Source organism: Myotis yumanensis, unplaced genomic scaffold (genome assembly GCF_028538775.1).
Source record: "Myotis yumanensis isolate MYYU_CA2020_CCGP unplaced genomic scaffold, mMyoYum1.0.hap1 SCAF_19, whole genome shotgun sequence".
Classification (NCBI taxonomy): domain Eukaryota; kingdom Metazoa; phylum Chordata; class Mammalia; order Chiroptera; family Vespertilionidae; genus Myotis; species Myotis yumanensis.
In genome coordinates, this window is record NW_027223770.1 from 10,547,643 (window position 1) to 10,560,955 (window position 13,313).

The window sequence follows — 13,313 nt, forward strand, 5'->3', positions numbered from 1 at the left end:
AATTTTAAAATTCCTGAGCCTTAGAAGTTCTAAGCACATTACATGCAATTCATTCATCCTCACAAAACTGAATTAAGTACTGTTATCTCCATTTACAGGTGAGGAAACTGATTAGCTAGATTAGTAAACCCAAAATTACAGAGCCTGGTAAGTGTAGGAGCTGGAATTCAAATCTAGAGTCCATTTTCTCAGTCATTACACAAAGAATTGCAGTATAGAGTAACCCACAAATCCCTTACCAATGTGCTCTCCATTTTTAAAACTAGTAGGTTCATTCATTCCCTTGGCAAAAATTTATTGATGCTTATGTATCATCACATTTTTTTTTTAGACACGGGGTACACAGCAGTGAACAAAACAGACAAAAATCCCTGCCTTTTTGATGTTCACATGGATGGGGAGATAAATACCAAAAGTAGTTAAGAGGGAAGACTATGGACCTGGAGTTCATGGTTCGATTCAGGTCAGGGCACCTGCCTGGGTTGCGGGCTGATCCCCAGTGTGGGGCGTGCAGGAGGCAGACGATCCATGATTCTCATTGATGTTTTTATCTCTCCCTCTCCTTTCCTCTCTGAAGTCAATTTTGAAAGTATTAAAAAATAAAATAAAATAGTGTGACCCAGGTAATGCTTCACAGGGATTTGTAACCCCAAGACCCATCGCTAGCTCCAGGCCTCACGCATGCGTGACACTCAGCCTCTACTTAGGGCTGGCGCGCCCCCTGGCGCCCCTTCGGATCCCCGCAGCCCCAGCAGCCAGCGGCGGAACTTCAAGGCCGGAAGCGCAAATCGTCCCCTCGCCCTCCTCTTCCGGTTCACTTCCGCCTACCCCGCCCAAGCGCCGGACCCGAAGCTCCTCTCTCTAACCCGATTCTCCTTATTGAGTTGAAACTCGGGAGACGTCAAGATGCCGGTAAGGAGCCCGAGTCAGGGGTGTGAGGTGATGGCGAGAATTGGGGAGAGCGGTGAGAAGTGTGCGTGCGCCGAGAGAAGCGGGCCAAGCCCGTCGGAGAGGAAGCAGGGTCCAGAGCGGGGGAGAGGGGAGCCAGTTCCTGTAGGATTGGGGACCGGCGAGTGTCGGTCAGGGGTACGAGAGAGGCTGCCTCTGCCCTCTGGCCACTTCTCTCCAGTGCCGACCCCACCTTTGCCCTTTCTGTACCCCACTCCCACCCCCGACCCCCGACACTGGCTGGGTCCCCAAAGCCTCATGGAGCCACTAAGTCAAGGGGATGCACTTTTTATTTTCCATTTTTCTAGTCCAGGGTCCGGCTTCTCCTTTTTTCTGAAATCCCACTTCCTTCTCCAACCCAGGGGACAGGTCCCTTCCGCTTCCTGTCCTCTGTCAGACCCCATTTCCTCCCCTGGGACCGCCACCCCCGCGCTGTTGGTTTAGGGCCCCCGGGGCAAACGCAAGGGCCGAGCCTGGTTTCCACACGTTTCCGGTTTATTGTGCATTCGAGTAGGAGTAAAATTAGTGGTGGTCTGGTTTCTTTTAATTTCTGAGAGCCAGTCTGTGGGGTAGATTTATCGCCGTCGTGGTAGGCCTCCATTTTGCAGATTAGGGAAAAGGAAGTTTTCAACAACATGGGATTATTCAGACAACAAACATTACTGAGCACCTGCTGCGTGCTAAGCACGGTTACAGCAGTGACTAGGGCAGCAAATCCCTGTTCTTACGGAGTTTACATTCTAATAGGGAGGCGGACAGGAAACAAGTAAATGCAAATAAAATAAAGGAGATAATTTCTGATAGTGACAAATGCTATGAAGAACATAGATGGGGAACAAGACAGTGGTTGTAGCTGGTGAAGGGGAGGGTGGAGGCTGCTTTAGATGAAGCATACCTATGATTAAAAAAAAAAGGCGCAAGCCATAGTTATCGGTACAAATATTGTGAATCCCATAGCTACCATTTGATTCCTGATGTGTTCCAGGCAGGCCCTGAGCTACACACTTTATATAAATTATCCCATTTAATCCTCACAGAGATCCTATGAAGTAGCTATGTTATTGTTTTCTCATTTTTCAGAGGAGGAGCCTGAGGCTGAGAGAAGTTAAGTAATTTACCCAAGGTGCACACTAGTGCAAACGCCTTGGTAAGCCAGGTTTTAAGCCAGAACTCTACAGCCCTGTGCTCATTCCAGTTGGACACCGAGCACTTATTTAATATCTTGATATTACTCAATTAATATCTCTCTTTTCCATTAGTCCGAAAGTTCTTCAAGGATGGAGACCATACTGGTCTTGCATACTTTTAAATGGCCAAGCCTTGCCTTTAGAAGGGGCTTAATAATCAGTTGGTGAATGAATGAATACATGAATGGGGCCGGTGTTGTCTTACAAAAAGCCAGACATTTTGTAAAAGGCAGAACTAGGAATCATATACATAATTGCTTTCATAAATGTGATTTCCCCCTTCATCCTTTAACTCACACCTCCCCACCGAAGGCAGTATATATTTCCTCATTATACAAATTTAGAAATAGGCTAAGAAAAGTGATGTCTTGGTCAAAGATATAAAGCTAGGAAGTGGCAGAACAGAAAAACTAGTGCTTGGGTTCTGGTTTAACCACAGCTGATGGGTGGGTACCCCTGGTTTATATAATGTTTGCCTATTTCTGCAATGTAACTATTCCCACCAGTTGCCAGTGTGATGTCACTGAATGTAAAATGGAAAGAGATGCACAGTAGCACCCCATTCATTATGTACTGGTAGTGCTATTTCTGCCATCAAGATACAAAAGACATAAATAACTTTAAGATCATGGGCAACAGTAAAATAATTTTTAAAAATGAGTAGCCCTAACCGGTTTAGCTCAGTGAATAGAGCGTCGGCCTGCAGACTGAAAGGTCCCAGGTTTGATACTGGTCAAGGGCATGTACCTTGGTTGTGGGCACATCCCCAGTAGGAGGTGTGCAGGAGGCAGCTGATTGATATTTCTCTCCCATCGATGTTTCTAACTCTCTGTCCCTCACCCTTCCTCTCTGTAAAAAATCAATAAAATATATTTTAAAAAATAAATAAAAAATAAAATAAAAATAAAAATAAGGAGTAATGCATTTTGAGTCTTTATTACCTTTGTTTTTAATATAATTTATTGCAAATTTATATATTTTAATTTTTGAAAATTCCTAAAAAGGTAACAGTTGGTTTTCATGAGCCAGTAAGAGCCAGCTCTGCATATTGTTGCCATCCTCCCCTCTGCCACATGCCCTAGTTAATCTTTTTTTAAATATATATATATATTTTATTGATTTTTTTACAGAGAGGAAGGAAGAGGGCTAGAGAGTTAGAAACATCGATGAGAGAGAAGCATCGATCAGATGCCTCCTGCACAACCCCTACTGGGGATGTGCCCGCAACCACGGTACATGCCCTTGACCGGAATCGAACCTGGGACACTTCAGTCCACAGGCGGACACTCTATCCACTGAGCCAAACCGGTCAGGGCACCCCTAGTTAATCTCGGGTAGGTTACTCTTTTTTTTTCCTTTGGAGAAATGTACTTGTTTACGCTGCTGACACTTGTTCTGCTTCTGTTTCTGTATTCTTACCTGGCTTGCCACTACAGGCTTACCACTCTTCTCTCATGGACCCCGACACCAAACTCATTGGAAACATGGCACTGTTGCCCATCAGAAGTCAGTTCAAAGGACCTGCTCCTAGAGAGAGTAAGTCGAAACCCCTTTCCATTATTTTCAGATGTTGGTGTGAAGCATCTAGCAACCCTCTGACATTAAGTCAGGGAAATTCTTGGCTCAGTCCTCTGTCTCTGGTTGCTGTTGTTTTTTTCTATTTGTTTGGTGGATATTGCTTTCTAGACCTTTCAAGATTATGCTACACTTGATCTTAGCCAAAAGGCAGAGAAGCGATTAGACCTTTCAAGATTATGGGTATATGTTGCATCTAATAGGAAACTATCTTTGCTGCTAATTTCTCCAGGATATTTTGTTGAGGGAAAACAGAAAATGTTGACACTGTTTCTGTTATGACTGGCAGTTCTTACAAACTAATGTAATGCTGCTACTTCCATGTCCCCATCCCTTCTCTGTTATCAAGCTGGAAAAAAATTTTTTTTAAATTTTTTTAAATTTCATTTTCAATCCTTATCTGAGGATATTTTCCCATTGATTTTTAGAGAGAGTGGTCTTACCAGGGCCCAGGTTGGGGAGGAGCCTACAACCACTGAGCTACTAAGCCAATCCGACTAGGGCAAAACAAAACATATTCTAACCTCTTTTCCTTCTATTTCCTTTTTCCATTGCTCAGGAGTTTCAATTTTTAGCAATACCTCAATCTTAAATATATATGTGTATATATTTTTTTCTAAGGTTTTAAATTGACTTTTAGAGAGACAGGAAGGGAAAGGGGGAGAGAGGAAAACAAAAATCAGTGTGAGCGAAACACAAGCCAGGAATGTGCCCCAACCAGAGTCTAACTGGCAACCTTTTTGTGCATGGGACAATGCTCAACCAAGTGAGCCACACCAGCCAGGGCTCAATCTTATATGTTAAAAGATGTGTCCTAAAAAACATTACTAATTCTGAATTTTATATCTGCTTTCTTTCTTGGTACTCACATTCCTTCTCCTCCTCCCCCACCCCGGACTATTTTTTACTGTTCAGAAGCTCCATTCTTTTTAGACACTATCTGAGACTCTTCAGACACATTCTGAGATGATCTGCCAACAGTATGATTTGTATTATATTAGACATGATTTCCAAGGCCATGGTTTTAATTAATAATTTTGTACTGAGACCTTCTCTGTCCTTCTGCCAGACTGTTAGGCTTGACCTTTTTAAATTTAATTGCAAGCTCAATAAACTTAATAAATCTGGTGAGTCACTATAGTCTTTACTTGATTTTGAAATGAAATAAAAGGAACAGATGGGGAAAAGAAAGCAGACCAAAGAGAAGAAAAATGACGTAAAAGAATTACAGTGCAGAGAAAAAATAGCCAATGTTAGCTTAGATTCCTTGAGAAGAACCCTTTCAAATCGGCACAAAACACCATATGGTATGTCAAAAGATGCAGTTGACCAAGAGGTTAATCTAATTACCACCCTTACAGTTCTTTGAAGATTTCTACAGATAAGGAATGACCTGTTACTCTTCCCCAAAGGACTGGATTCAAACCAAATTGGAATTATGGATGAATGTAAGCTTATACTGGGAGTTAAATAACTCTTAGCATTAATCTAATTATTTACAAATATCTTTTGAACACCTTTTATGTGCCAAATACCTTCCTAGGTTCTGAACCTTGTAGCCTCCCCACCACCTATGGTGACATTTAAAAGAACTAGCTGGTTTTTATAAACACTGTTGAAATCTTTGAGGAAGTTTCCTTTTTTACAGATAAGAAAATAGATTGCAAGGAATACACATCTAGAGTTCAAATTCTGTTGAAATTCTTTAGCAGAGAAATAAGCAGGAATAATGACTGCTGACTTACAGAGTATTAAAACTTCAGGATTATTTTGCATTTCTGCTGTGTGAGAGGGATAGCAGGCATGGGCGAGAGACAAAAATAACTGTTTCTGGGTTGCTGAAGCCAGCTGCCGGATACCAAGACCCTGGGATTGTAACCTTTTTAAAATAAAAAAAAAGAAAACAAAAAATAGCCAAAAAAATTGTAATGAGATTTGTCTTTGTCACAACAGTATTTCTGGCTTTTTTCAGTCTCTAGCACCTAGAACAGCTTGTGCAAATATATTTGAAGTCATAGTATAAACAGAAAGATATGCATGGGAACCCCAATGGGTTCCTAAATGACAGTTAAGAGGTGTGTTGTTTTTTTCTGAAACTCGTATGTACATTCAAATAAAATTATATTGAATGCTTTTTAAGTCATTTTATTAAAGTTAGTCTATGTCTCAGTCTGTTTTGAGAGATGTCTGGAACGATGTTCACCAAGTGTTAATAGTAGTTATTCCTTGGAAGTGAGATTAGGGTGACAATTAAAAATTCTTGCCGAAACCGGTTTGGCTCAGTGGATAGAGCGTCGGCCTGCGGACTGAAAGGTCCCAGGTTCGATTCCAGTCAAGGGCATGTACCTGGGTTGCCGGCACATCCCCCGTAGGAGATGTGCAGGAGGCAGCTGATCGATGTTTCTCTCTCATCGATGTTTCTAACTCTCTATCTCTCTCCCTTCCTCTCACTGTAAAAAAATCAATAAAATATATTTAAAAAAAAAAAAAATTCTTTGGGCCCTAGCTGGTTTAGCTCAGTGGAAAGTCCCAGGTTTGATTCTGGTAAAGGGCACATGTCAGTAGCCTCATTTTATTTTATTCAACTCCAAAACTTCTGTTCATTAATCTTGGATAACTTTTTTTTTTAATAGCTTTTCTAGATGTTATGTTTTGCATTAAGCTAATGTTCTCTGCCCCCTCCCCTTGTATCTTGCTTAGCAAAAGACACAGATATTGTGGATGAAGCCATCTATTACTTCAAGGCCAATGTCTTCTTCAAAAACTATGAAATTAAGGTAAAGTACAAAGCTTTTAATATTTAAGTAATTTTCTGATGGGAAAAAGATCTGGCTGGCAGTCTGGTTGCTCTAAATAAAATGAGATTATATGATTTTAAAAATCCAGAATAGTACTTAATGTTAAGCTTTATGTCAATATTAATTTGTTATTTTTCTTCCAAAGTCCACACCACAGGTTGGTAAATGACAGCCAAAGGGCCAAATCTGGCCCACCACCTCTTTTTGTAAAAAAAGTTTTATTGAAACACAGCTATACACATTTGTTTATATTTTGTCTATGGCTGCTTTCACGCCACAATATTGAGCTGAGTAGTTGTAATAAAAACTGCAAATCCTGAGATATTTATTATCTGGTCTTTGTTTCTTTATCCTACATTAACTAAGTACCTACTATGTACCAGTCTATAATTAAAAATCCTATATGCTGTGTTATTTTTTTATACACTTCTGTATCCTGGATCTGAGATAGAGAAATAAACTTCAATGGCCCTGACCCTTCCTTCAAGCACCCTTTCTCCCCTTCTCTTAGTTCTTGGTAGGAATCAGGTCGAGGTGAAGGTGGTAGAGAAGGAGAGAGGGAAATAGAAAAAAATTTCTGAGCTTCCGCTATGAGCAAGTCACAAGAAATGTCAACATATTTTATGGATAATATTCTAGAATATGAAACTTTAACTTCCTGCCAAACGTTGGCTTTTTGGAATCAAACAGGGTCTGAAATCTTTATTTGTAGATACTTGGCTTACAAATTGTAGTCTAAATATTCTGTGTTATTAGCAGAGTGTTTTCTGTATCGAAGGCATGGTCTTATGTGTTTTATTTGTAATAGGTGTAAATAAATAAAATTCTGCCACATTTCATTCTCGCTTGAATATCACATGATCTGAAATATAGGAAACTAGTTTGTTTTTTAAACTATAAATCTGTGTAAACTTTTTTAAAAGTACATTTTTATTTATTTCAGAGAGGAAGGGAGAGAGAGAGAGAAATATTAATGATGAGAGAAAATCATTGGTCAGCTATATCCTGCATGCCCCACACTCTAGGGGTCGAGCCCGCAACCCAGGCATGTGCCCTGAATGGGAATTGAACCGCGACCTCCTGATTCACAGGTCGATGCTCAGCCATTGAGCCACGCTGGTGGGACAAATCTGTGTAAACTTTGACCTGAAGTACATGCCACATTGGATCCATACCCATTCACCTTTTCCACATTTTCCTTTAGGTTAAGAGTTGGGCTTACAGAGCTCTTCAAGAACAAGTCACACGTGAAATATTGTTTCCTCTTGTAGAGTCATGAATGTTTCTGTTCTCGGCAGAGATCCTAAAATGAAAGGGTTTTTTAAAATTAGCGAACCATATGGTGCACCTCAGCTTTCCTGGCAGCTCTGTGAACTCAGCTTCCTACACAGAGTGTGGGGCTGTTGGCACAGTTCCTCGGGAACCCAAGGGCAAGAGGAACAGAGGACAACAGGAGCAGCTCAGGACAGACAGAAAGGGGGCTTCAGAAGATTGCATTTGGAGAATGGGAATTTTCTTTGAATGTATTTTTATTGATTTCAGAGAGGAAGGGAAAGGGAGAGAAAGAAAGAAGCATCAATGATGAGAGAGAATCATTGATTGGCCGCCTCCTGCATGTCCCCCACTGGGCATCAAGCCCACAACCCAGGCATGTACCTTGACTGGAATCGAACCCAGGACCCTTCAGTCCACAGGCTGACGCCCTATCCACTGAGCCAAACCAGCTAGGGCTGGAGAATGGGAATTTTTGATGCTATAGTAACTATACTTTCGTAGTTTTCAGTTGGTTATCAAAAGACAAAGGTGAATTCATTTGTTGCACATAATTGTTAAGCTTTGTTCAGGACTGTTTTTAAGTTTTGTTTTCCCCTCTGTAGAATGAAGCTGATAGAACCTTGATATACATAACTCTCTACATTTCTGAGTGTCTAAAGAAACTCCAAAAGGTAATTAAACTTGCATGATCATCTATCAGGAAAACAAACTACTGATAGGTATTTGGACTCGATGACACTTTAAGGGCATATAGAACATATTTCCTCTGACTTAGAGCATGGACTTGAAAGAAAAATCTGAATGTAGATCTCTAAACTTACAGTGTAGTTAACTAATCAGAGGATAAGGCTTTGTATGTATTTTCCTAAGACAGAAATCTTGAGCAAAAAAAAATCCCTTTTAAGCCTTTGGCTTCTAGGTTTGTTTTTTTTTTTTTTAAATATATTTTATTGATTTTTTACAGAGAGGAAGGGAGAGGGACAGAGAGTCAGAAACATCGATGAGAGAGAAACATGGATCAGCCACCTCCTGCACACCCCCCACTGAGGATGTGCCTGCAACCATGGCACATGCCCTTGGCTGGAATCGAACCCGGGACCCTTCAGTACGCAGGCCGACGCTCTATCCACTGAGCCAAACCAGTCAGGGCAGAGGTTCTTTTTTTTAAGTGTATTTTTATTGATTTCAGAGAGGAAAGGAGAGGGAGAGAGAGGTAGAAATATCATTGATGAGAGAGAATCACTGATCAGCTGCCTTCTGCATGCCCCCTACTGGGGATCGAGCCCGCAACCTGGGCATGTGCCCTTGACCAGAATCAAACCTGGGATCCTTCAGTTTGCAGACTGATGCTCTATCCACAGAGCCAAACCAGCTAGGGCTGGCTCAGAGGTTCTTAACTTGGGAGTCCAAGGATAGAATTCAGGGGTCCATTAACCTGAGTGGGAAAATATTCTATCTTTCTTTTCACTAACCTGTTACTGAAATTTAGCATTTACTTTCATTATTAATGTGGACAACAGCCCACAGTTGTTTTAGCAATATTTGTGACTTTTTCTCCAATAGAAACCACAGTATTTTGCATTTAGAGTGGAAGATTTTTTGCAATATTGTTTACACATCACTACTTCAGAATGTAGTTATTAGGGCTATGGCAAGATGTTGTATTTAGTGCATGAATAAAGAAGCACATGTATGACTATAACAATTTTTTTTGATATTATAGTTATTGCATTTCAGTATAATTGGTTTCTTTTGTAATTCTATGTATTATATTTTAATTATTTAAAACATTATTCTGAGAAGGGGCCCACAGGTAAAGCCTATGGGCAAAAGGTCACCAAAAATATTAACATCAGCCAAAGCTACTTAAACTAAAAAATTGCAATTGTATATTATTATCCTTTTCCCTGTAAAATATATGTGTACAAATAATTTTTTTTTTTAGTGCAATTCCAAAAGCCAAGGTGAGAAAGAAATGTACACACTGGGAATCACTAATTTTCCCATTCCCGGAGAGCCTGGTTTTCCACTTAACGCAATTTATGCCAAACCTGCAAACAAACAGGAAGACGGTAAGGATAGTATCTCCACTTCTCTCTATATGGCACAAGGTTTTCTCCATTTGACTTTTTACCCCCCTTCTCTTCTTGCCTTGATTGCTGTACAGTTGAGAGTGGAATCATTAGCACATACATTCTCTTACTAGTCACTCTCAAGAGATTCTTGATAGCAATATAACATGTAGAGAATCTTTTGGATCAAAATGAATATAGTTATAAAGCCTTTTAGACTGTCATTTCTATTTCTTATCCTGTTTGAATGTACAGAAATAAATTGCAGAGGTCAGTGTCCAAATCAGCCACGAGCACATTTGTGATACAGTTTTTTGTGTTGTTCTACCTGCTCATTTTAGAAGTGATGAGGGCCTATTTGCAGCAGCTAAGGCAAGAGACTGGACTGAGACTTTGCGAGAAAGTTTTTGACCCTCAGAATGATAAACCCAGCAAGGTAAGACCCTCTTCTTTGCCTGTTTAGTTGATAACTCACCTTTTATCCTATAGTCTCCATTAAACAAAACACACTAAGATCTTTCATTGCAAGAAAACCTTTAGTTTCCAAATTGCCGTGTTGTTAAATTTTGAATACGTGCCTTGTACATGGTAGGAGTTCACAGTGAATCAGAGTGCATAATGATTACATATAATTAAAATTTTTGGTTGTCTGGTCTTATATCAGGACAGATTTTTTTGGCATGAGATATCTTGAATGTATTACCTCTATTTTGTCTTCGTAATTTTGAGTAACCTGTAAGTCACTAGATAAAAAATAAATTTTACATTTTTACATGTGCTTTCAAGGAATGTGTATAACATAAGGGCTGCCAGACTAACATAAACTTTAATATTAAATAAATTCATATTCTGGCTTTACCTTGAACTTGCATTGTAATTTCACTGCCACTGTGCGTTCTGTTTTGTCCCCTCGTGTTAGTGGTGGACTTGCTTTGTGAAGAGACAGTTCATGAACAAGAGCCTCTCAGGACCTGGACAGTAACGAGAGCTGGGCAGACACGGTTTCCACAGCGTGGGCAGCATTTTACCGCAAGATGTACACAGTTCTTTGCCTTTATTTCATAAAGTTTTATACAGAAGAGAGAAGAGAACATGTCTTTACTTGAAAAGTTCATTATCAAGAATTTGGGGGGCGGGGAGAACAAATTGTCAAAGGGTGATTTGAAATTTTCTGCAGTATTAAGCTGGTGCTTAATAAGTAATAAAGGAATTTCTAACATTGTGTCAGAAAAACGTTATTCCTTTGCCATTCACTTAACATTTTTTGTAGATAATATTCATCCTCTTAAAGTGTATAGTGCAGTAGTTTTTAGTATATACACAAAGTTTTGCAACCATCACTACTAATTCCAGAAAATTTTCACCACCCCCAAACGATGTACTCTTTAGCAGTCACACACACCACCACTATTCCCCCATTCCTCTCCATCCCCTTCCTCCTAGTCCCTGGCAACCACTGACCTATTTTTCTGTCTCTTTGGATTTGCCTATTCTGGACATTTCACTTCAATGGGGTCATATAACATGTGGCCTTTGTGTCTGGTTTCTTTCACTTAGAACCGTGGTCAGTGGCTCTTTGGCCTCTTGAGTGTGGCTCTTCCACAAAATACTCCGTGCGGGCATGCGCGTACAGTGCATTGAAACTTTGTGGCCCATGCGCAGAAGTCGGTATTTTGTGGAAGAGCTGGTATTTTGTGGAAGAGCCACACTCAAGGAGCCAAGGAGCCACATGTGGCTTGCAAGCCACAATTTGCCGACCACTGACTTAGAACAAGGCTTTCAGGATTTGTCCATGTTATAACTTCATTCTCTTCCCATTTACCATTTCAACCAATTTTTTTTTTAAATATATTTTATTGATTTTTTACAGAGAGGAAGGGAGACGGATAGAGAGTTAGAAACATCAATGAGAGAGAAACACCGATCAGCTGCCTCCTGCACACCCCCTACTTGGCATGTGCCCGCAACCAAGGTACATGCCCTTGACCGGAATCAAACCTGGGACCCTTGAGTCTGCAGGCTGACACTCTATCCACTGAGCCAAACCGGTTAGGGCCCATTTCAACCATTTTTTTTTAAAAATATACTTTATTGATTTTTTACAGAGAGGAAAGGAGATAGAGAGTTAGAAACATCGATGAGAGAGAAACATCGATCAGCTGCCTCCTGCACATCTCCCACTGGGGATGTGCCCTCAACCCAGGTACATGCCCTTGACCGGAATTGAACCTGGGACCTTTCAGTCCACAGGCCGACGCTCTATCCACTGAGCCAAACCGGTTTCGGCCATTTCAACCATTTTTAAGTGTACAGTTCACTGGCATTAATTACATTCCATTCACAATGTTGTGCAACCATCATCTCTACTTATTTTTAAATATGTTCTTAATGATTTCAGAAAGAGAGAGGGAGACAGAAACAACAATGATGAGAGAGAATCATCCATTGGCTGCCTCCTGCATGCTTCTTACTGGAATTGAGCCAGCAACCCAGGCATGTGCCCTGACCAGGACTCTAACCATGACCTCATGGTTCATAGGTCGACGCTCAACCATTGAGGCACACTTGCCAGGCCTTCATCTCTATTTATTTACAAAACTTTTTCATTACCCCAAATGGAAACTGACCATTACCTGGTAAACTCTAATCTTTCAATTTCTGAATTTGCCAGTACGTAGCACCTCATATAATTGGAATCAAGCAAGCTTTGTCCTTTTGTGTCTGGGTTCTTAGCATAATATCTTCAGGCTACATCTGTGTTGTAGCAGATAACAGACTGAAGAATCCATTGTCTAAATAGACCACATTTTGTCCAGTTTATGGACATCTGGGTTGTACTTTTTGGTGGTTATGAAAATGTTGCCAAGAACATTCATGTACACATTTTTGTGTGGACATGTTTCCATTTCTCTTGGTTGTATACCTACAAGTGGAATTGCTGAGTCATATGGTAACTATGTTTAACTTTCTGAAGAACTGTCAGACTGTTTTTTCCACAATGGCTGGGAGGGTTCTAATTTCTCCACAGCCTCACCAACACTTATTTGTCTATAACATCCTAGTGGGTTTGAAGCAGTATCTCATTATAGTTTTTATTTGTATTTCCCTAGTGACTAATGTTGACCATGTTTTCATGTGGATATCGGCCATTTGTATATATTTTTTTGAGAAATGTTTATTCAAATCCTTTGCCCATTTTTAACTTGAATTATACTAGACCCTTGTCAGATATGTTTGCAGAAATGTTTTCCCATACTGTTCTGGTTTTTCTCTTTCTTGATTATGTCCTTTGAAGTACAGATGTTTTTAATTTTGGTGAAGTCCCATTTGTTTATTTTTTCTTCGGCCACTTGTGTTTTTGGTGTCATATCTAAGAAACCATTGCCTAATCCAAAGTATTTATTTATGCATATTTTCTTTCTTTCTTTCTTTCTTTATTTTTAAAATATATTTTATTG

At 40.1% G+C, this 13,313-nt stretch overlaps 1 protein-coding gene across 1 annotated transcript; it reads left to right on the forward strand.

Moving 5' to 3' along the window:
• The first annotated feature begins 804 nt into the window (after positions 1-804).
• Positions 805-10,923, forward strand: ARPC3 (actin related protein 2/3 complex subunit 3). The gene is made up of 7 exons (XM_070399284.1): positions 805-912; positions 3,572-3,671; positions 6,411-6,487; positions 8,386-8,454; positions 9,729-9,855; positions 10,197-10,291; positions 10,775-10,923. The coding sequence occupies exons 1-7, from the start codon at positions 907-909 to the stop codon at positions 10,835-10,837; spliced, it is 537 nt and encodes a 178-aa protein (XP_070255385.1). The 5' UTR covers positions 805-906; the 3' UTR covers positions 10,838-10,923.
• The last annotated feature ends 2,390 nt before the right edge of the window (positions 10,924-13,313 follow it).

What these genes read in the sequence shown, in the direction of transcription:
- ARPC3 (XM_070399284.1), top strand. An exon ending in AGGACCTGCTCCTAGAGAGA is followed by an intron (nt 3,672 to 6,410) that starts GTAAGTCGAAAC and finishes TATCTTGCTTAG; the next exon opens with CAAAAGACACAGATATTGTG. An exon ending in AGAATGATAAACCCAGCAAG is followed by an intron (nt 10,292 to 10,774) that starts GTAAGACCCTCT and finishes CCCTCGTGTTAG; the next exon opens with TGGTGGACTTGCTTTGTGAA.